At 31.8% G+C, this 21,501-nt stretch overlaps 1 protein-coding gene across 1 annotated transcript in view; it reads left to right on the plus strand.

Moving 5' to 3' along the window:
* The window catches only part of BIRC6 (baculoviral IAP repeat containing 6), a 300,333-nt gene that overhangs the window by 51,024 nt on the left and 227,808 nt on the right, over positions 1-21,501 (plus strand). The window contains exons 3-4 of the mRNA XM_051976128.1: positions 1,176-1,313; positions 12,469-12,662. Coding sequence (XP_051832088.1) covers positions 1,176-1,313; positions 12,469-12,662 — 332 coding nt within the window. The remainder of the gene's footprint in view (positions 1-1,175; positions 1,314-12,468; positions 12,663-21,501) is intronic.

A 21,501-nucleotide genomic window follows, 5' to 3' on the forward strand; every position in this document is an offset into this window, starting at 1 on the left:
ATCTTCAGGACTTTATTATTAGTTTTATGTGTGATAAGAAAGTTCTAAATGATCAAAAGCATTCCTACTCTTTAATAATATATTTTTTTAAAAGTATCTGCATTTAAAATTTTACTTGCAGTAAAATGAATTTCATTGAATAAATAAATAATACATGATCAATGTTTGAGGTATAAAAGAATTATGAGTAAAGAATTTTACTAATTATTTATTTCTAAATTTAACCAGTTTTTCAGATGTGATTTTTTTTCTTAAATATATTTTTTATACTTTACGATAGCATATTTTAAAAAGTAGCATGATATAGCTTAAAGTTAAAATGTTTTCAAATCTAAATTTTCTTGAATTACAATGAATATTATATTATCAGTGAAGAAAACCAATGTCAAAACTCAATAATATTTGTCTAAGATTGGAAAATAACAGCAGAGTAGAGCTTGAATTTTTAAATTCCTATTCTAGTTCTTCTTTTTACATTTACTATTTTTCATTATTCATATTTTTTTTTTGAGAGATGACTGTTTTCATCTATTTTATAGGCATATGTGTCCAGCAGGATTCAAAAATAAAAGTTTTATTTAAATTTAAGAAATAGTGTGATTAAGCGCTATATTATTCACTTTATGGTAAATGCTGCCTATTAGGATTTCTTGTGCCTTTTGTAAGAGAATCTATTCACTTATAAACGTTTTAAATATTTAAGGTTTTAAAATTTCAAGTATATTGTATAAAATAGAAAATTTCTCCTTTTAGTTTTTACTCAACAGTAATAAAAATAATTTTATACCCTGAGAATAGTGGTGTAAACATTAAAAATACTTTTAAAAAAATGTAATTCTAGTTTAGTTTTATTAATTTTAATCAGTGAGGGGTATAAGGTAAAGAGAATATCTGAAGAATCTAAATGGCAGCATTTAAAAAAAAATAATACAATTGCTATACTTGATATTTTCAATTGTAAAATAACTTGAAGTAGGGAAAAATGTTTTTGACAAATAGAGCTTCCATGTTATTAAGTATTTTGAAGTGAATTGAGCAGTTTAACCGTTTTCCTTGGAATTGTTTATATTATGAATTTATTTAAATGTTATTCCTTAAAATCAGTAATACAATTGTAAGATCAAGCTTATTAAGTTTTATTCTTTAATTTTTATGTTTTTCTTTCATTTTTTTAGGCCCAGCAACTTTTATCTGCTTGTATAGAAAAGGTAGATGTTTCTTCTTCTGAAGGATATGACTTGTTCATCACACAGCTGAAAGATGGATTGAAAAATACATCTCACGAGACAGCAGCTAATCATAAAGTTGCTAAGGTAAGAATATATAAGTAAGACTAATATTAAGAGTTTTTGTCTTTTGGTCAGTCTATCTCTTCACTTCTAGAGATAATTTTTAAAAATATACTTGACAACTTAAAAGACATCTAAAAAATTTTATGTTTAAATGTCTTTTATTTAATTATTTAGCTTGCTGAATTTTCTGAGATGGCCATTTCTTTATTCATAGTCTCACTTTGTTTAGGTTAGTTCTGAGCTGGTTTAGATACAGACTTTTGGTGTCCCTTCCTTTGGAGAGAAGCCTAAATATTTTAGATTAGCTTTTAGTTACTGCTCTGGAGGACCATAATATTTGGACTTTCTTGAAAATTCAGTTTACTTGTTGGAGGAACCTAACTTGCTTTTGAGGCATCATGAACTGATGTATAGAAATAGCAAACCTAGGATTTCCTAAAGCATTACTTATTTTTCCTTAGTGAGAATTTTCTATGAAGCTATTTTATTTCCTTGTTGTGATTTGTCAATGATTCTTAAAGCTATGTCTGGTTTCTTAAAGCAGTGTATACTCAGGGAACCTAAGTCCTGGCTTGTTTTAATAGGCTGGAAAAAATTCAATATGATCCTAAAATCAGACTATTTTCAGAGAATCAATTTTGCAAAACATTGTCATGAATTTGACCACTTGATGAATTCTTTGGCCATTACAACCCATTGGAAAAGAAAAATACAAAAAGGTCTACTTCTATAATAACAAAAACTACATGGAGATAAAGAGTGCTAATGAATCAGTGATGTAACATTTAATAAGAGATACATAATTTTTAGAATGTCTGTATAAATGTCAGTTTAGTTGATGCTGCTGTAAATATGAGATTCTTGTCTTTACCAATGAGTAGACACATTTCTGGAGGATTTTTATCTTATCTTTTTGGTGACCATTCATGGTGTGCTGCCGGAAAAAAATGGAAATGGCAAAGCAGAAAATAATAATGAGACCTCAGAATAGAGTTTCAACATTAATATATCTCAGAGAGATTGGAGAAAGAGAACCACCAGCAATTCATTTTGTAGTATTGAAGATCTGAAAACTAGGGAGTGCCCCATTAGTTGGGAAATCCATAAAAAAAAAAAAATTGGTATGTCAAATGTAACAGAATACTATTGTAAGAAATATTGAAAGTGATACATTAAGAGAAATCTAGCAAGATGCATAGAAACTGATGCAGAGTGAAACGACCAGATCCAGGAGGTCACTTTATTTAGTAAAGAATAATATAAACAACTTTTAAAGGCTTAATAATTTTCATTGTTCCAGTAATCACCAGGAGTCTAGAGGTTTTGTGAAGAATGATATTCAAAATGAGACACATTTTTAGCAATAATTTTTTTTTCATCAGCTGCTCTATTTCATTTCAGTTCCATGAACATCTATGTCAGATACCCTCTGGCAGTTATATAATCCTTTTATTTTCTTAAGCTTCTTTTTACATATTGTCTTCTCTTATTAGATTATAAACTCATTGGGAGAAGGAATCAATCTTTATTTTTTAAATTGTATCTCAGGTGGCATAAAAATGTATTAAGGACATTGGTACTTAGTGCTTAATAATTGTTTGTTGACTGATTTGAAATGGCCAATAGTTGACTTAAATTTGTGTATTTATTCCCTGAAAAAGATTCAGAAGAATGTAGTATACCTGACCTATAACCATATAAGACAAGAAATGAATGACAGTGGACAAAGAATCCTAGAGAGGGTTTTAGAAGACTGTACTAGAAGTGGCATCATTTTTGAGGACGCTGAAGTATTTAATTCTTGAGATAGTAGATGAGGGCAATAGGAGAAGTCTAAACAGAAATTCTGAGACCCCTAGTATCATCAAAAAAGAGGCCACTGAGTGAATATCAGTAAACCATTCACCAGTTTTTCATTATTGAATAATTTTTTTATGAGGATCAATTATATTTTCATCCAGATCATCCTTGTTTAGAGCATTAGAAAAGAACATATAGCCCATTACAATTTTCTATAGCAGATCATACTTTTATTGTGCAATGAGTACATCAAAGACAAATTACAGAAATTTATTATTTGAGAAAAAATGATTATGATGAAACAACACATGAGTGTTTTTTGGGATACAGCTGAAATCTGTATCTTACAGAAGAACTTTGTCCCTAAGAAAATGTAATTAAAATAGAATTAGAGCCATTGAAATAACTGGAAACCAAAAAGACTATAGAAAACAAAACTTCTCCCTCAAACAACCCCCCACAAATGGAAGCCTAACAAAAGTTTAAAAATTAAATTTTATCTTATTTTATTTAGTTAAAAGAGGGAAGGTAATCACACTAAATACTAAATTAAATCATGATAGAAATAAAAGAAATAAGCTCAGCACCTAATATGTGTATGTATGTTGATAAAATTAATAGATCAGAGAGCAATCTCTAATAAACCATTCTCTGAATATATTCATTGGAGAAGTCTATCAACATTCTGTCAGTATGTATGAATTATTCTCAAAAATTGAGAAAGTTAGTATTGTGTTCCAAATCATAGAACAAGATTATAGAACAAGGAACTATAGTATCATTAATAAAGGCAGAAAAAGGTAAAAATCCATAAAACAGTTGCATCGGTCTAAGAAAGCAAACAAAATACTAAATAATGAACAACTTACATAGTTTAGCCAGTGTTGAAAAAATTGAGATTTATGTTTTCACTAGGGAGCCAGGTCTCCCTGAGAACCAAAAGTTGAGATGAGTGGGAAAGAAAAATATTTAAGATGAAAGGTTTATTGCTTGAGGACTATACCAAGAGCACTACAGAGGAGGTGGGTAACTTTAGAATGGAAATTTGCATTGGGTTAAGGAAAATGGGAATGCCTGGAGGTTAGGAAGCAAAATTTGAATAGTTACCAGTCACTGCTCAGTTTTATTTTCTGTTATTTTTTCTTTTGTAAACTTTGCCAATTTTGTTTTCCTGATTTTGTTAATAACAGTTCATATGATTTCCTTCCTGCATTTCTGTATTTATTATATTCATAGTAGGTATTGAAAAGGTGCTTTTTTTTTTTTTAATAGCACAGTACTATTCCATTACTGTAATGGAATGTCATCCTGCAGTTTGTTTATCAATGTCCCCATCAATAGTCATTTTTTTTTTTTATCATCTCTTATAATACTGTAAAAAGTGCATCTGTAGATGTTTTGATTCATATTGGGGACTTAGTTTTTATATCATTGACCTTCATGGAATATGTATGCCTAATAGTGGAATGTTTGAGTCAAAAAAGTTATGAGCGTTTTAGTTACTTTTTACATAATTTGTAATTGTTTCCCAGTATGGTTGTATTAATTCACAGCTCTAGCAATAGTTATTGACTGTACCATTTTTCCATGTTCCTTCAGTATTTACTTTTCCCATCTTGTGTGGCAAGATTTGAGTTGTTTTCATTTGCTTTTCTATGAGTGGTAATTTAGAGAATTCTTTCATAAAGTTTGTAATTCTTTTGAGAACCCCCCCCCCCTTTTTTTTTTTTTTGGCCTATTTATCTTTTGGGGGAATTTCTTTGCGTTTTAACATATTTTAGTTGTGTATAAACCTTGCAAATCAAAACTTTTATCATTGACATAATTGGAAAACTTTTTCCCCCTTGTCAACCTTTTCCCCCTTTTTTTCCTTTATCATCTTTTTCGTTTAGAAGCTTTTCAATTTCATGTTAAAAGTTACCTATCTTAACTCTTATAGTTGACCTTATCCTTTTTTTAAATTTTTAAACTCCCTGAACGATGAAAGATGTGATCTGCTTCTTCTAAAGTCTCTTGTGGTATAAAGCTGTTCATGTTTTTATTTTGAATTTATTTTGAAATAACTGGTCATGGCTGGATTCTGATAAGATAATAAAAATAACAATACTATCAGTGCAAACTACAGATTTGGTTTTGTGCCAGGAAAACTGCCAAAAGAACATTTTATAGAGTTAAACTAAATAACCACTTATTTGGGGAAATGATGGAGAAACAAGAATTAAATCAGCAAGCATTTTTAAAGCAGTTTCTGAGCGCCAAGCAAAAAGAAAAACAATTCTTGGCCTCAAGGAGTTGGCTTTTAGAGAGGAAAGCTGAAAATGAAGTGGAGGATTTGAAAGTACCTATCTGGGGACATTGTAGAGAAAGTCTGGGAAAGTCAGGGATGCAGTCTAAATAGGATTCCCTAAGTTTTGTCCTTAGATCTTAGGGGATACTAAGAGGGGATGGGTGGTTTTCTCAAATTTTTGCTTTTGTTTCCCCAAAGGAGTAGGTGCAATGGGTAGAACATGTGCAGGGATCATGTAACTCAGTACTGAGGAATACTTCATCCAGTCAGTCCCATTCAATGGTATTTCCAGTCTATCAAATCTTGGAGTGGAATGATCTTTCAGAGTGAAAGGCAGGACAGAGCATTGTTGAAAAAGTTTGGGAGCGACAAGAGTGTGGATTAGACAAGTTTTTTAAAAGCATTTCATCCTAGTTATAAAATAAAGAAGCAGAAATAACTGAACTCAGTAATATAGTGCTGAATAAAATGAAATTACCTGGGAAAGAATTTCCTATATGAAAGGAAGTTCTTGGAAAACTGGAAATGTGTCCAATAGAAGTTGGATTTAGTAAAGTTATTTTTTACATTGCATGCAAATCTTTAGTGAATATATCTTTTAAGAATTCTCTGAAACCTTATACCAAAAAAGTTAGGGTTTTGTTTTTTTTTTTTTTTTTTTTTTTTTTTTTTTTTTTTTTGCAAAAATAGATTATGATCATAGGACCTTAGATTTAGAGCTTAAAAAAACAACAACAATAGAAACCATCTAATCCCACCCCTGAAGAGATTGAGACCCAGAAAAGCTAGTTAATGATCTAAGTAAGACCCCATACATAGCAAGTAGGAAAGTTGGGCTTTCGTAAACTTTTCATTGAGCTGTACTATTTATGTCTTCTCTAAATGCCTAGTGTTATGATACATACTCAGTTGGCTTTGGCTATTTTTTAATGTTTGGAGAAAGCTCTTAGTACATATGTACATACATAGGAGAAAATTATAAGGATGTTCTATTAACTTAGGCACAAAAAGTTACAGGGCTAAGTGGAAAGAAAAGTTTGATTTTAAAAAAGTGCCACATTAATTGCTCTTGTTTAATTATGGCTGACTCTGTGACCTCTAGACCGTATCATGTCAATACTGTCCATGAGGTTTTCTTTACAAAGAAACTGGGGTGATTTGTTATTTCCTTCTCCAAAGGCAGATATTAAGTGACTTGTCCAGGGTCACATAACTAGTAAGTTTCTAAGGCAACATTTGAACTCAGATCTTCCTGATTTGAGGTACAACATTCTATCCACTGAGCCAATTATCTTCCTTATAGTGATTATATTTTATTTAAATTTCGAGATTGACATTTAAATGAGAAGGAGCCCAATACATTTTGCCTAATACGTCAGTTTTGTAAGTTAGCTGCCAGGAGCTTAGTAGTAGGGAATTCTAGTGATCTAGTTCTACTGTGGTTTGGATTTTGAGAATAGAGAAAGTGGAATACACTCAGTGGTGAACACTTTTCATTGTGGTTTACATTTTCAAAAAAAGAGTTAAATTAATTTTTTTTATATATGAATAACTTATATGTATGAAAATAAAGAGGAAAGAAAATCTGATACAAAGCCATGTATACTAAGCATTTAGTTTTGGTTATTCAAAAATTGAATACTTTATTAGCTTAATATTGAACATAAGTAGCACCAGCTAAATTTGCTTAGAACTATTTATATAAAGTTGTTAATTTCAGTGCATTGAAGTATGAAAAAAATTAATTTTCTTTTTTTTTAGTTCTTGTTCTTTTTTCCTTTTTTTATATTTGTAGTTAAGTTAATGTGTGTACTGTTTTGTGATTTAGCTTCTTACACCTCCCTACCCCCACCCAGCTACAGGAGATGATTTCATAAAGGTTTTAGTAGCTTTTTCTGCATTCCTCAATCTTATTAGTGTTGATTGTATTCTGGTATCCCATTATATCACTCTATCATATTTTAACAATTTGTTCAGTTTCTTTTTTTTTTTATTGTATATACTGCTGCTATGAAAAAATAATTGAACATCTATATTACATATATAATTCAGAATATATTTTCAACAAGAAAATTGTGGAATAAAAAGTATGCTTATTTTAAAAAAATTTAGGTTATGTACTGCCAAATTCAAATAATTCTACATTTTTTTATTCATACTAGCAATGAATTCATGTATTAATTTTTTTCTCCCTTGCCAACATTGAATTGCTTTTTGTTATTTCTGTCAATTTAATAGATGGGATTGTAGTGATTTATTTTAGCAGATATATAGTGACTGACCTTTTTCTAAAAATTGGCATTTTTTCAAACAATTATTAATCATTTGTATTTGCTTTTTAGTAAATTGCTTAAATCAGAGCAGATTTTCACATTGTATAAAAATGTTTATCTCATTCTGTATTCCATGTCCTTCATTCTTCTATCAGGAGATAGGTAATATGTTTTGACATTAGATCTTTGGTAATTTTGCTTATAAAATTCACCATAAATATATTTATTCTATTATATTTATATATTAAGACTTATTCATCCATTTCTCAATTTATGAACACTTTTTTTTTTTTTTAAAGAAAATCCCATTTGAGGACACTTCGAAAAAAAGCACTCTCTTTTTCTGTCTCTTTTGTTACATACATATTATCCCTTCCCCCTCTTAGTATTTATCTTTTCTTAAACTATTCCTTTCCTTAATTTATCCTTTTCCTAGTAGTCTCCTTTTTTGCCCCCTTTTCCTTCTTGAGTTACATGAGTATCTGTACTCGGTATTCTTTCTTTTGACAAGTTCAGATGAGAATGAGGTTTAACATCAATTGTTTTCCTTTCCTTTATGTGTATGCTTACTTGTGCACTTTGATTCTAAGATACTTTGCCTTAACCTTTCTTTCCTTTCCCTCCAATGATTTCCTTTTTTAATCTCTTTCCATTTTTTTCTTAAGGTTATCAAGACATTAAAATCTATTTTCAGAAGAATTGCTATTATAGACAGTATTTCTCCAAATCAATAGAAATAAGAGAAATGTAAATCAAAATCATTCTGAGTTATATTTCGCAACCAGTAAATTACCAAAGATGTCACAATCTGGAAAATAAAAACAGCAAGGATTTATTAAGCACTTACTATATGCAGACAGTATGAACTGGGGGTACAAAGGCAAAAGACATGAGTTGAAGCAAAGAATGCACATAGATATGCAATACAGATACAGTGTAATTTTGTAGAGATATTACTAAAAATATGAAGATTAAGAAAGTTTTCATGTAGAAGGTTGTATTTCTGCTGATCCTTGAAGGAAATTAGATTCTAAGAAGGTCGGGTAAGGAAGAAGTACATTCCAAGCAGTGGGAAAATCATTATTAATGCATGGATATAAGTGAATTGTGTATTAGGAAAAGTAGGAAAGCCATTTGCAATGAGAGAAATCATTGTCTAGTGTACTTTAAAGCTTTGTTGAATTACTTAAAATGTAATTTTTGGAAGGACATTGTTTTGCTAAGGCTGGAAAGGTCAGATTGTAAATGTATTTTAATGTCAAAAGAATTTTATTTGATCTTTGAAGTGATTGGGAGCAGTTGAAGTTTATGGAACAGGAATAAGTCTCTCAAGTCTTAACTTTAGAAAAATCACCTCGAGTAGCTCTGTGGAGGACAGATTGGACTTAATTAGAAGATTGTTTTGGTAATTCAAGTGAGAAATGATGAGAGAGCCTGGATTAATATAGTTGTAGTGACCAAGACTGGAGGGATGGGCATATTGAAATATTATGGGAGTAGTGTACGGCATGCAGAATGACTAATATCATGAATTGATCCTTTTATTCATAAAAACAGTTGTAATTATGCTGAAAAAGTGATGAAAAAGATGCTATTTGACCTAGAGATCCCATTGCTAGGTTGAGAAAGAAATTTTCTGTAGATACCAAAATATTCATGTGATAAGAAAGCGCTGAAAATAAAATAGATGTCCATTGATTGGGAAATGGCCAAATAAGTACTTGTAAGCCATTAAAAATGATAGCTGAGAAGAACTCTGGGAAAATGTATTTGAAATAAGCAGAATCAGAAATTAGCATATCCATTGATTCTAACATAGTAAACAAAAAGAACAATAAAATGACACTGAATGATTAAAATGTTCAAGTTTGGAATAAGAAAAGAGTTAAGAAAATTTATTTCCCTTTCTTTGGCCATGGAATATTGGATAATACCATCAGATAGTATCATTGTGTTGGTGTTTTTCCTTGAATTGCTTTTTTTGCCTTTACCTTTCAAACTTGAGATGGTTTACCCTGATGTGGGGATGGGGTTGGATGTACAATAGTGGAAATAAATGAGACAGAAAAATGTATTGATAATAACTTTTTATTTTGTTAGATGAATTGTTGTGCCCAGACCTATTTCACATTTTTGTAGAGATGCTTTTTAGTAATTATGAATTGAGGTCCTAATTATTGTCTTCTCACTTCTGTACTATTTAATCTCTATCATTAATTTGCTATTGGACTTTGCTTAAGTCATTTGACATTTCTGGGCCTCAGTTTTCTCAGATGGACAAAATCATCTTTATAATAATAAATACAACATAGATTACAGTACAGTATAGATACAATACAAATATAGATTATATTTGTAAAAGTCTTTTTCATACTGTAGTAGTGTTTTACTTGAGTTTCAAATTTTCTTGGTCTGATCCTTTTTCTTTTGAATTAATCAAACTTATCTGCCTTTCAGTTATTTTTTTCACCTTTTTTTTTTTTTTTTTTAATTTACCTAGTTCTTTGTTCTCAAATCCTGGTTATTAAATAGGAGGTTAAAGATGTCTGTCTGCTTCTGCATGCTGCTCTAAGTTATTACTTATTCTGTCCAGAATGTTAGCTATCTGGGTAACTGTTACAGCAGTTTACATTCTGATTTAAAAGGATCGTTTTAGCACTTAGTATATGCAAAGATTATACCATAATTTGTCATAATATATCAAAAAGACTTATTCATATCAGTCAAGTATGTGTAGCACCATTTGTCATACAAAGGTTGTTTGATCCTTTACCTCTGTCAAATTAAGCTCTAGTTGTAGAGAGATACCAGTAAACCCTGGAGTACATGTGCAAATTATGTTACTAATATTTATCTCTTGCACAAATGTGTTTTCTTTACATTCCCTTTTTTTGTTGATTTAGGACTATTCAAAGATCACCGAATTTTAGACCTGGGAGGGACTTTTAGAGATCACCTAAAGATTATCTCCTCAACTAGGACCCAGAGAGGTTGGGATTTGCCCAACATCATACAGTTAGCTAATGGAAGAGTGAGAGCTAGAATCCAGGTATTCTGATGCCTAATCCAGTGTTCTTTTTAATCATACCATGCTTACTTACAATTGTACAATTTTTTTTTGTAACTCATCATCATTATTATTATTTTTAGGACTTCATTTTTAAAATAATATTTTATTTTCTCTCCAGTTACATGTAAAAACAACTTTTAATATTCATTTAAAAAAACCCTTTTTTTTACTTCCAAATTTTCTCTTTTCCTCTCTCACGTCCTACCTCCCAGAGACAGTAAGGAATTTGGTAATAGGTTTTACATATTATTAATCATGTTGTGAAAGGACATAGACCCAAAGGTAAAACAAAAACAAAACATTCATGAAAAAAATAGAGGAAGTGAAAATAGTCTGTTTCTCTCTGCATTCGGATTCCACCAATTCTTTCTTTGGAGATTGAGAGAATTTTTCAAGTCCTTTAGAATTTTCCTGGATCTATATTGCTGAGACTATCAATCATTCATAGTTGACCATTGTACAATACTTTAAAAAAAAAACTTATTTAATATTTTATTTTTTCACAATTTTATATAAAAAATAACTTTAATATTCTTTTTTTCCCTCTTAGAGTCCCGAATTCTCTTATTTCCTTCTCCTCCCTCCTCCCCATTGTAGGCATATTAGGTTATATACATGTGTAATCACAGACAACACTTTTCTACACAAGTCATTCTGTGAAAGAAAATATTAAAAATCCTAAGAAAAGTAAAATTAAAAGTATCTTTGATCTTTAGTTAGACTCTGCCAGTTCTCTCTCTCTGGAGATGGACAATACCTTTCATCCTCAGCCCTACAAAATTGCCTTCGATCATTGTATTGCTGAGAATAGCTTTTATTCATGGTAGATTGTCATACAACATTGCTGTTATTGTTTACAATGTTTTGCTCTGGTTTTGCTCATTTCATTTTGCTTCAATTCTTGTCTTTACATGTTTTTTTGAGAGCATCCTGCTCATCATTTCTTAAAGCATAATAGTATGCCATCACAATCATATGCAACAGTTTTTTAATCATTCCCCAATTGATGGACATCCTCTCAGTTTCCAATTTGCCACCACTAAAAGAGCTGCTATAAATGTTTTTGTACACATAAGTCCTTTTTTGGTTTTTTCTCTTCTTTTTAGGATAAGAGACCTAGTAGTGATACTGCTTTGGTCAAAGGGCATGCATGATTTTATAGACCTTTGGGCATATAATTCATTATTACTACAGATCATTTTAGTTTTCTACAGTGGATGTAATTATAATAATGATGATGATGATAATTACAATAATAATAGTAATAATAACTAGCATTTTTAGATTTATCAAAGTTCTTTACAGATATTTTATTTTTACAACTCTGGGAGGTTGGTGCTTTCATCCCCATTTTATAGATGATGAAACTGAGGCAAACAGGTTAAGTGACTTTCCCATAGTCACATAACTGTTAAATGTTTTAGTCACAATTTTGAGCTCAGGTCTCCCTAACACAAGGTCTACTGGTCTATCCAATGCGCCACGTATCTGCCATGTGTATAGGGTGTGTCAGACAGTATTGCAGGGACAATCATTATCTATTTCTTCAGAATCATAATTAACTCTCACTTAACTGGCAGTTTGTGGTTTAAATTATATACTTCTATAATAAACTGAAGATTAAAGATTATATAAAATAATGTATTTTGTTATATTTAATCTGTTGTATTGATATGTAAAATTAAACTTTCAGTTTTTGCTCTCAACTTTTCTTCCTGTGTATTTTTTTTTTTTTTTGAATTACAGTGGGCCACGGTTACGTTTCATCTTCCTCATCATGTGTTGAAGTCTGTTGCCAGTGCCATTGTAAATGAACTCAAGAAAATAAATCAAAATGTTGCTGCCTTACCCGTAGCCTCTTCAGTGATGGACAGGCTGTCTTACCTCTTACCTAGTGCACGGCCTGAACTTGGAGTGGGTCCAGGTCGATCAGTAGACAGGTATGGAAATTTCTAGTTTGGGATTTCACTCATTTATTTATTTATTTATTTATTTTTGTGAATTGAAATTTTATTATTATACTCTAAAACCTATCTTCCTAAACTGTGGCTCATGATCCCATATGGGATCTTGTAATTAATGTGGGGGTAATGAAATTATGATTTATTATCAGGTGTTTGATTTGTATTCTTATTTTATATACCTGGGGGCCATATAAAAATTTATTGGGTGAAAAAGGATTACAAATAGAAAAAGAAAGAATAATTTACAAAGCAGGTTAATTCTCTGTGTTGTTTTTAATAAAAAAGGATGCTATAGTTTTGGAAAAATTCAAATTAAAATAAATTTTCATTTGCTTCTATTAAATTAATAGATGCAAAATATTTAACTTCCTTGAGACAATTTTACTTGCATTATTCTTTTTAAAAGAAGCTATGAAAGTTATAAATAGCAATTTATTTTTAGTATTTTTAAATAGTGGACATGCCTTATAGTTGTTGAATCAAAGAAGTATAAAATATTGTAGACCTGAAAAATTACTTTCTCATTAATAGAATTTCATTTGACTTTGGGATAGCTTTTAGTTTTTAATTAGTGCCTGACATTAGCTTCATTGAGTTATTTCATTATGAAATTATATAATGGTTGAAATGGGACTGATGGACCTGTAACATCAAGAGATTTTTTAAGAGAAACTTGATTTCATTAACATTTAAAAATTGAGCTTGAACAATTATCATTGGGCAAAAATGGGATATTTTTCAGGGGAGTTGAATTAGATCTTGTGGCTAAGGCTGAACAGGTAAGAGACCATTCAGCTCTCCTGTATGTTCTCCAGTAAAACCCACATGGAATGATGGTCAAGAAAATTGTATAAATCTAGAAACCATTTCAAAAATTAAACAAAGTTAATCTGTCATGACTTATTTTTTTAAAAATAAATAAAGCCTTTTATTTTCAAAACACATGTATATTTTCAAAACATTTCAAAACAAATCCTTGCAAAATCATGTGTTCCAAGTTTTTTTCTCTCCACTGTTCCCCAAACCCCCTCCCTTAGACAGTAAGTAATCCATTATATGTTAAACATATGCAATATTTCTATACATATTTTCACAATTATCATGCTGTACGCAAAATCAAAAAAAGAAAAAACAAAATGCAAGAAAAGTGAAAATACTATGTTGTGGTCTATAGGTTCCCACAGTCCTCTCTATGGGTGCAGATGGCTCTCTTCATTACAGGACCATTGGAACTGACTTGAGTCACCTAGCTGTTGAAAAGAGCCACATCCACCAGAATTTATCATCACTTAATCTTGCTGTTGCCATGTACGGTGCTCACTTTACTTAGCATCAGTTCATGTATGTCTTTGCAGGCCTCTCTGAAATTATCTTACTGATCATTTCTTGCCATAATTTATTTAGCCATTTTCCAACTTATGGGCATTTACTCAGCTTCCAGTTTCTTATCATTACAAAAAAAGCTACCACAAATATTTTTGTATATGTGGGTCCCTTTCCCTCCTTTATGATCTCTTTGGGTACAGGCCTAGTAGAAACATTGCTGAATCAAAGTGCATGTACAGTTTGATAGCCCTTTTGAGCATAGTTCCAAACTGCTCTCCAGAATGGTTGAATCAGTCTCACAACTCCAACAATAATGTATTAGTGTCCCAGTTTTCCCACATCCCCTCCAACATTCATCATTATCTTTTCCTGTGACATGATCTATTTTTGAAGAAGCCATGTAAGCTATTTATGATCTTTATTTTTTTAAAGACACGCACTAGCTATTTCTTTAAAAAATATTGGAGAAATTTACTGGGAATTGAAATCATGCTTATTGGCATATTTATAGCAGACAGATTTTATTCTTTACTTCTTTTTGAAAAATGACGTTTCATCTTTTCTTCTCTTGCATCACCTCTACTATTTTCCATTACTTTTGGCAATCACTTTCAGTGGCACATCATTCAAATATGACTGTTTTTCATTACACTAAGCTATTGTTTGAGGTCAGAAGTCATAACCAGCTGTCTTCTCGTTGTTTTGGTTATCAATTCTTTATAAACGATACCTCATTATCATTTGTAGTTCAACGATGCTTTTTCTTCATAGAGAAAAGAGCAGTAAAAAATGAATTGCTCTAAATTCTTTACAGAATAATGATTCTATTCCTCCCCATCCTGCCCCACATACCTATTGTATATGATATATATGATTCATTCTGAGCTTGCAATCCACTTCTCTCTACTCAGAGCAAGGAAGTGTTTCATTACTAGACTTTTATCATATGGTCTATGACTAGGCTTGGTCATTTCATTAAGCTTTAATTTCTTTATCTTTGCATTTTTTTCAAGCATTTAGTAGGATTATGGAACACAGAGGAATTACAGAAGCCATCTAGTCCTTTGTTTTCATTTTACACAAGAGGAAACTTATCTTAATCATTGCGTATTTTGGTCTTCTATTTCTTCCCAGAATCAATTCATATAGATACATCTTCCTGTGTTTCTCCAAATTGTTTGTTTACTTTTTTCTAGACACAGTAGGATTCCATTCCATTCCTGTGCTATACTTTGCTCAATCATTTCCCAGTTGATGGAAACCTACTTTGCTTCTAGTTTTTCAGTCCATGAATAAACGATACAAATAATTCCATAATTATTTGCTACTATAAATAATTAGGTATACATAGGACCTTTCTTTGTCTTTTCTGGTTCATAGCTTAAAAATAATTTATTAAATTGTTGTGTAATTCCAATTTGTATTTTAGGGTGTTTATTCAATCCATCTACATCTTAATTCTAATTGAATAATACCTCTTGCATAGACTATTTCCATCTTTAGACAAATTATACAAGTTTTCTATGTGTGAGAAACTTGATGGGATTTAAATTTGTATGTTTCTTGTTAATTGTGATTTGGAGCAACTTTTTCTTTTGGTTGTTGAGAGTTTGCAACCTTTTAAAAAACGAATCATTCTTTTCCTTAGACTATGTTGGGAAACAGTTCTATAGTCTTACTTTTAATATCATATCAGATGTTATCAGAAATAGTGATGCAAAATTTCTTCCCTCCATGGACATTAACCTGTTTGCTTTTATTTTATTTGTACAAAATCTCTTCACTTTTATGAAGGTATAATTGTCTTATTTATCTGATATCCTTTCCTATTTGGTTAAGAGTTTTTCTTAGTGATAGCTGTGGAAAGTACTTCTTTCCATTCTCCTCTTTTAGTGATAGGACTTTTTATAGTTGTTTATAATTGTTTTATAATTGTAAAATCCATTTGGAATTCATTGGAATATGCTGCACAAGATGTGCTAGTCAGGTTTTTTTGTTTGTTTTTTGTTTTTTGCCAACTTTGCCTTTCCCCCCAGCAGTTTTTCTTTAATAGAGATTCCTACTTTTATCAGTTTACATTTTTTTTGTTTGTTTTATTGAATATTAGCCTACTGAGTTCACTTATTTCTGATTCTTATCTGGTCTGTTCCACTTATTAATGAATTGTTAAGACTTTTTATAAATAGAAAATAGTTTTGGGAATTACTGCGTTATTATATACTTTGACATATGGAAATCTTAGGGCCCTTTTACTTTCTTTTTTTCGCTTTTTCTACAAATTTTTTTTTATCTTCAAAGCTGGTTTGGTATCAACTTTGTAAATAAATTAGGCAGCATCATTTTTGCTGTATTGGTTAGGTCAAGCATAAACATTTACCACTACCTTAATTATCTAAGCCTTTATTTTTGTAAATAATGGACTTTCTCTTGTTTTTTTCTTCTTTTTTTGGTTAATATGCTAAGGAATTGCTAATGATTTTCGTCAATTTGCTTTACATTTTCTGATGTTGCAAAGTTAGTTTTCAACATTATGGGGGAGGAGGTATGGTGGGAGATAGAGAATTCATGTTGGATTGATTTGGAGGGAGTTTGTACATTAGAAAGACTTCTCCAACAAAGTTGTTGATGAAAAGGCCTGGAGATCCAAAGGTGTGGTACCAGGGTACATGGCAAAGTCTAGGTCACACTATGTTATGGTCACACTATGTTATGTCAATAGATTAGATGATAGTGTCTGGGGTCTCTTCCTACTTCCCGTGCTTTCTAGGAACTTCTGGCATTGTCTGATTATTTCTGAAAGTTTTACCACAACAAAAAAATAAAATTATCATTATGGCAAGTAAAGAACCTGATTAATTGCACTACTTTTGGATGAGAATCCCAGCAGCTCTCTAGATAAATTTTCTTTCTCTTTAAAGTTGTAAATGTTTTGGACTAGATTTATAAGATGTAGGCAAAAACATTCTTAAGAGCTTATGGTCAGTTTATTATATCCCCATCTAGGACCCTTGCCACTTGTATCTATAAAGACTAATTTCTTGGATTAGTTATTTTTTAAGACAAATACTATAGTTCTGGGGATATAAAATAAAAATGAAAGGAGGACTTTTGTCTTCAGGAGCTTATATTTGAATGGGAGAAGAATGATTACACAAAAAAGGAAGCTGAGGTAAAGGGAGTCACCCTTTTGGGGGGCATAATGGAGAAGTCCAAGAAAAATGCAGTTTGATGGGAAGTGAAGAGATGACTGTCCCGAATCACTTTCAGAAGTGGTTTTGGTGTTCATAGCTCTGTTTTCATATCAGAGGGAGAATATCATAATTACCTAGCAGTCCCTTATTTTTTTTTCCCCTTAAAAAGTTGCTTCTAGTTTTTAATATGTGTATGTAGGTGGTGTACTGGATAGAATCCTAGAGTCAGAAAGAATCATCTTCCTGAATTCAGATTTGATAATAGCTGTATGGTCCTAGACAAGATGCTTAAATCTGTTTGCCTCAGTTTTCTTATATGGAGAGAAGATGTTTTGTTTTTTACAGATTGATTGAAAAAACAATAAAATTAAAAAGATAATATAAGAAAACAAAATATCTTACCAAGAACTCCATTGACTCACTGATGAATGCAAGAAAGATTTATTTTATATTCTTGAAGGAATGGGTGCCTAGGTGAATAAGACATATCTTTGAAACTCCAAAAGTAGCCTTTATTTCTTATGCTGAAGCACAAGAGCCTGATTTCTCACAGAAGTTACTTGTCATGAATCTCTATCCCTCATTACATAGCCAGTTCCTGCTCCCAAGGAGTTTACATTCTTTTGGGGGAAGATAACTTTCACCCTTAATATCTTTGAGGGTTTAATTTTGTACTTTAAGTTTCATTTCCCAAGTTTAATTTTCTTAACTATGGAAAACCAATGCCCATTCATTTCTCACAATTTCTCCCTTTTTTTTCTTTTTAACAATTTGGTCTCCAAATCCCTCAAATTTGACTAATTTTTATATCTCTCCTCATAAAAGTCTGTTAACCCCTGCACAGATCTCCTTAGATGGATAATTAATCCCTGAATTATCTGCTATTTCTTCTGATAGGGCTATACTGGGACTTCCAATTGTAATACATGGTCCTCCTTTTCCTGCCAATAACTTTTCTAGAGTCATTCTGTTTTCTTATGCCATTCTGCTAGTGACATCTAACTATTCTGTTATTCTCTGTTTCTCTGGTGTAACATCCAATAATATTTACTCACTAGAGTAGGAATGACCCAAATCCAAAACTAGATTTCCAGCCTTGAATTCATCAATTACTATCCTCGACTTAATTTTTCTTGATTCAGTGTTATTCTTTTTTCATTGAATGCTGAGATAAAAGGAATAGCCAATTGGATAGGTGCACAGGTGTTCACTCAGTTACCAGGCAAAGCAGGTTTGAGAAAGCTGCCTCCACGATAACATCCAAGGTTTGCTTGGGATATGCTCTGAGAAATTGCCAGTGCTACCCTCAGTTACATCCCAGTCTAGGGGGTAGGGTGGGTGTGTGTGTGTGTGTGTGTGTGTGTGTGTGCGCGCGCGCGCGCACGCGCGCGTATTTGTATTTGTATTCCCCTTCTTTTGGCTATTAAGAAATGGAATGGGAAAGAATAATATAAATTGGCCAGTGGCTTTTCAATATAAATTATTCAAAAGAAAATAATGTACCCACTATAAAAACAAATGTTATTCCCAAATTAGTAGCCAACTTAAATAAAAATGACTTTCCCATTGTTATAACAAATTATTCTATGAGTTACATCCCTCTAAGAAAATTAGAGTACACTAAAATCTTCTCTAAACCATACAAAAGCTATTTCAGCTTCATTTTTAATAATCAATAAAATAGCAGGTTCCACAGACAGTTGTATCAATTGTTTTTACATTTAGTCCTTAAAGGACCTAATTTCATAGTGACATATACATCTAGCAATATTTAGATGAATTAGCCAAATTACTCATTTACCTAATTATAAGACATAATGAGTACATATTTACTGATCAAAAACAGCAAGATATTACATACTTGAGTTATGCTTGTGGGTTCTATTGACTGCTTACTCTGATTATAGAAATTTGCTATAAGAGGAAAAAAAGCAGGGCCCTGATTATAATAGGTAACAATCCCATCTTATAGCTTACTTCAGGAATCCATCTGAATTTAACTTAATGGTCTTTCTCTCAAATGGTGTACCACTAACTTAATTCAGACAATCATTTCCAAATTCAAGACTCAAAACAACAGTTAAAATCCCAAGCGATAAAAAAATAAAATAAAATAAAATCCGAAGAGATTTCATCTGCATAGTAAGTTTTACTAATCGAGTTTTAAATCCCAATGTATCTAATCCATGTGTCTGTAGAGCAAGAAAGCTATAGATAATATTAATTAAACAATGAGATCATGGTAATAAACAGATTTGAAAAATAAAAACAGTTATTAACACCATCTAAATGAAGCTATTCCTTTAAACAATAGAAGCAATTATTGTTAAAGTAATTTCACTTAACTGGGGTAGAAGGGGGGCCCTGAAGTTGGCAGGGGTGAGCTACAATGAGTAGATTTGTTTTCTCACTTCTAAGGAGCAGCCACACTCAGTGAGAGAAAGGTGTACCAAGCACCTTCTCAAACCAACATACCATGTAAATAACTAGTATATAGTTTTCAGTACTAAATTTCAGATTAATTACCAAAAAAGCTCAATCAAAACTCTTCAGTAACTTAAAAGGTGAAGAGACTGGAACTCTATACCTAGAACCACGCGTTTTCCAAACCCTGCAAGTTCATAAACCAGGGGAATGAACCGGACCCTAGGGCAAGGGCTGAAGTCTACCTTGCCTGCCTATCTAACCCCATTTTAGAGTACTGGAAGCAAGGAGGAAGGAGGCATAGAGACAGAGATCAATTCAGCTCCATGTTTCACCCTTTCAGGAGGTAGCTTAGTCTCAAAATGTCGAACTCCTGAGACCATTCTCTGCAGAGGAGCAGTCTCATCCCATCAAGCCTTGCCAGAAATCCCAAATCATGTCTCTGAATTTAAATCCTCCCCATAAAATCTATCTATGGGCCACCCCATGGTCACCACCCTCCCTTGTAAAATACAATATTAATGCCAGGGTCCTCGGCTCCATGGTGTCTTTATCCTTTTCCCCTTCTTCCATGCCTTTTGGTATCTCTCCTAACTCTGCTGTGCTTTGCGACTCCACTTCTCCTCTTTATAGCTATCTCTTTTAGGGGGCTAAGTCCCTTTCAGGATTTAGCCTGTCAGCTGAGGGTATGCACCAACTTCCTGAGATGTTTCCTTTTTCCTAGCAAATAGCCTTTCCATTATTAATTATTAAAAGCTCTTTCTCACATTTCTCGTGTCTATTCTATCCCTCCATTTTTGAGTCCTGGAATCATATTTTTTGGTGCCAGCCAAAACATCCTGATCCTCTCTCTGTGCCCGCTCTAACATCCTCTGTCTCTGTCTCCCTCACCATCTCCCTCTATTAACAAGACATCTCCCTCACTCTCCAACAACCTATCACCTAAATAAACTTAAATAAGTTTAGGTTTCAGTATTATGACAATAACTCCAAATAACTTAAATAGCAATCTCACAATTTTCATAAATGATAGCTAAATAAATATAACATAGCCTATCACAAAAATGGACAGGAATCTCATGTAATTTAGAATCAAGTTTCCATTTTTAACTTAACACCAATTGAAAAAGTTATTTTAAAAATCAATACTTTAGCTTGTGATATTCTACCTGGCTGTTTCATTTAAATTGTCAATTGCTTTTGCTGATCAATGTTTCTTGTCCCTAGTTTTTGAAACCACCTTTATTTATTTAGTTTATTATAGCTTTTTATTTACAAGATATATGCATAGGTGCTTTTTTTCAGCATTGACAATTGCCAAACCTTTTGTTCCAGATTTTTCCTTCCTTCCTCTCACCCCCTCCCCTAGATGGCCAGCAGACCCATACATGTTAAATATGTTAAATGCAATATATGTATACATATCCTTACAGTTATTTTGCTGCACAAGAAAAATCAGACTTAGACATAAGGTAAAAATAACCTGAGAAGGAAATCAAAAATGCAAGTAGACAAAAACAGGGAGTGGAAGTGCTATGTTGTGGTTCATATTCATTTCCCACAGTTCTTTCACTGGGCTAGTTGGTTCTCTTTATTGTTGAACAAATGGAAATGATTTGGTTCATTTCATTGTTGAAGAGAACCCCGGCCATCAGAATTGATCATCGTATAGTATTGTTGATGTATATAATGATCTCCTGATCCTGCTTATTTCACTCATGTAATTCTCTCCAGGCCTTTCTGAAATCATCCTGCTGGTCATTTCTTACAGAACAATAATATTCCATAACATTCATATACCACAACTTACTCAGCCATTCTCCAACTGATGGGCATCCATTCAATTTCCATTTTCTAACCACTACAAAAAAGGC

Source organism: Antechinus flavipes, chromosome 2 (genome assembly GCF_016432865.1).
Source record: "Antechinus flavipes isolate AdamAnt ecotype Samford, QLD, Australia chromosome 2, AdamAnt_v2, whole genome shotgun sequence".
Lineage (NCBI taxonomy): Eukaryota > Metazoa > Chordata > Mammalia > Dasyuromorphia > Dasyuridae > Antechinus > Antechinus flavipes.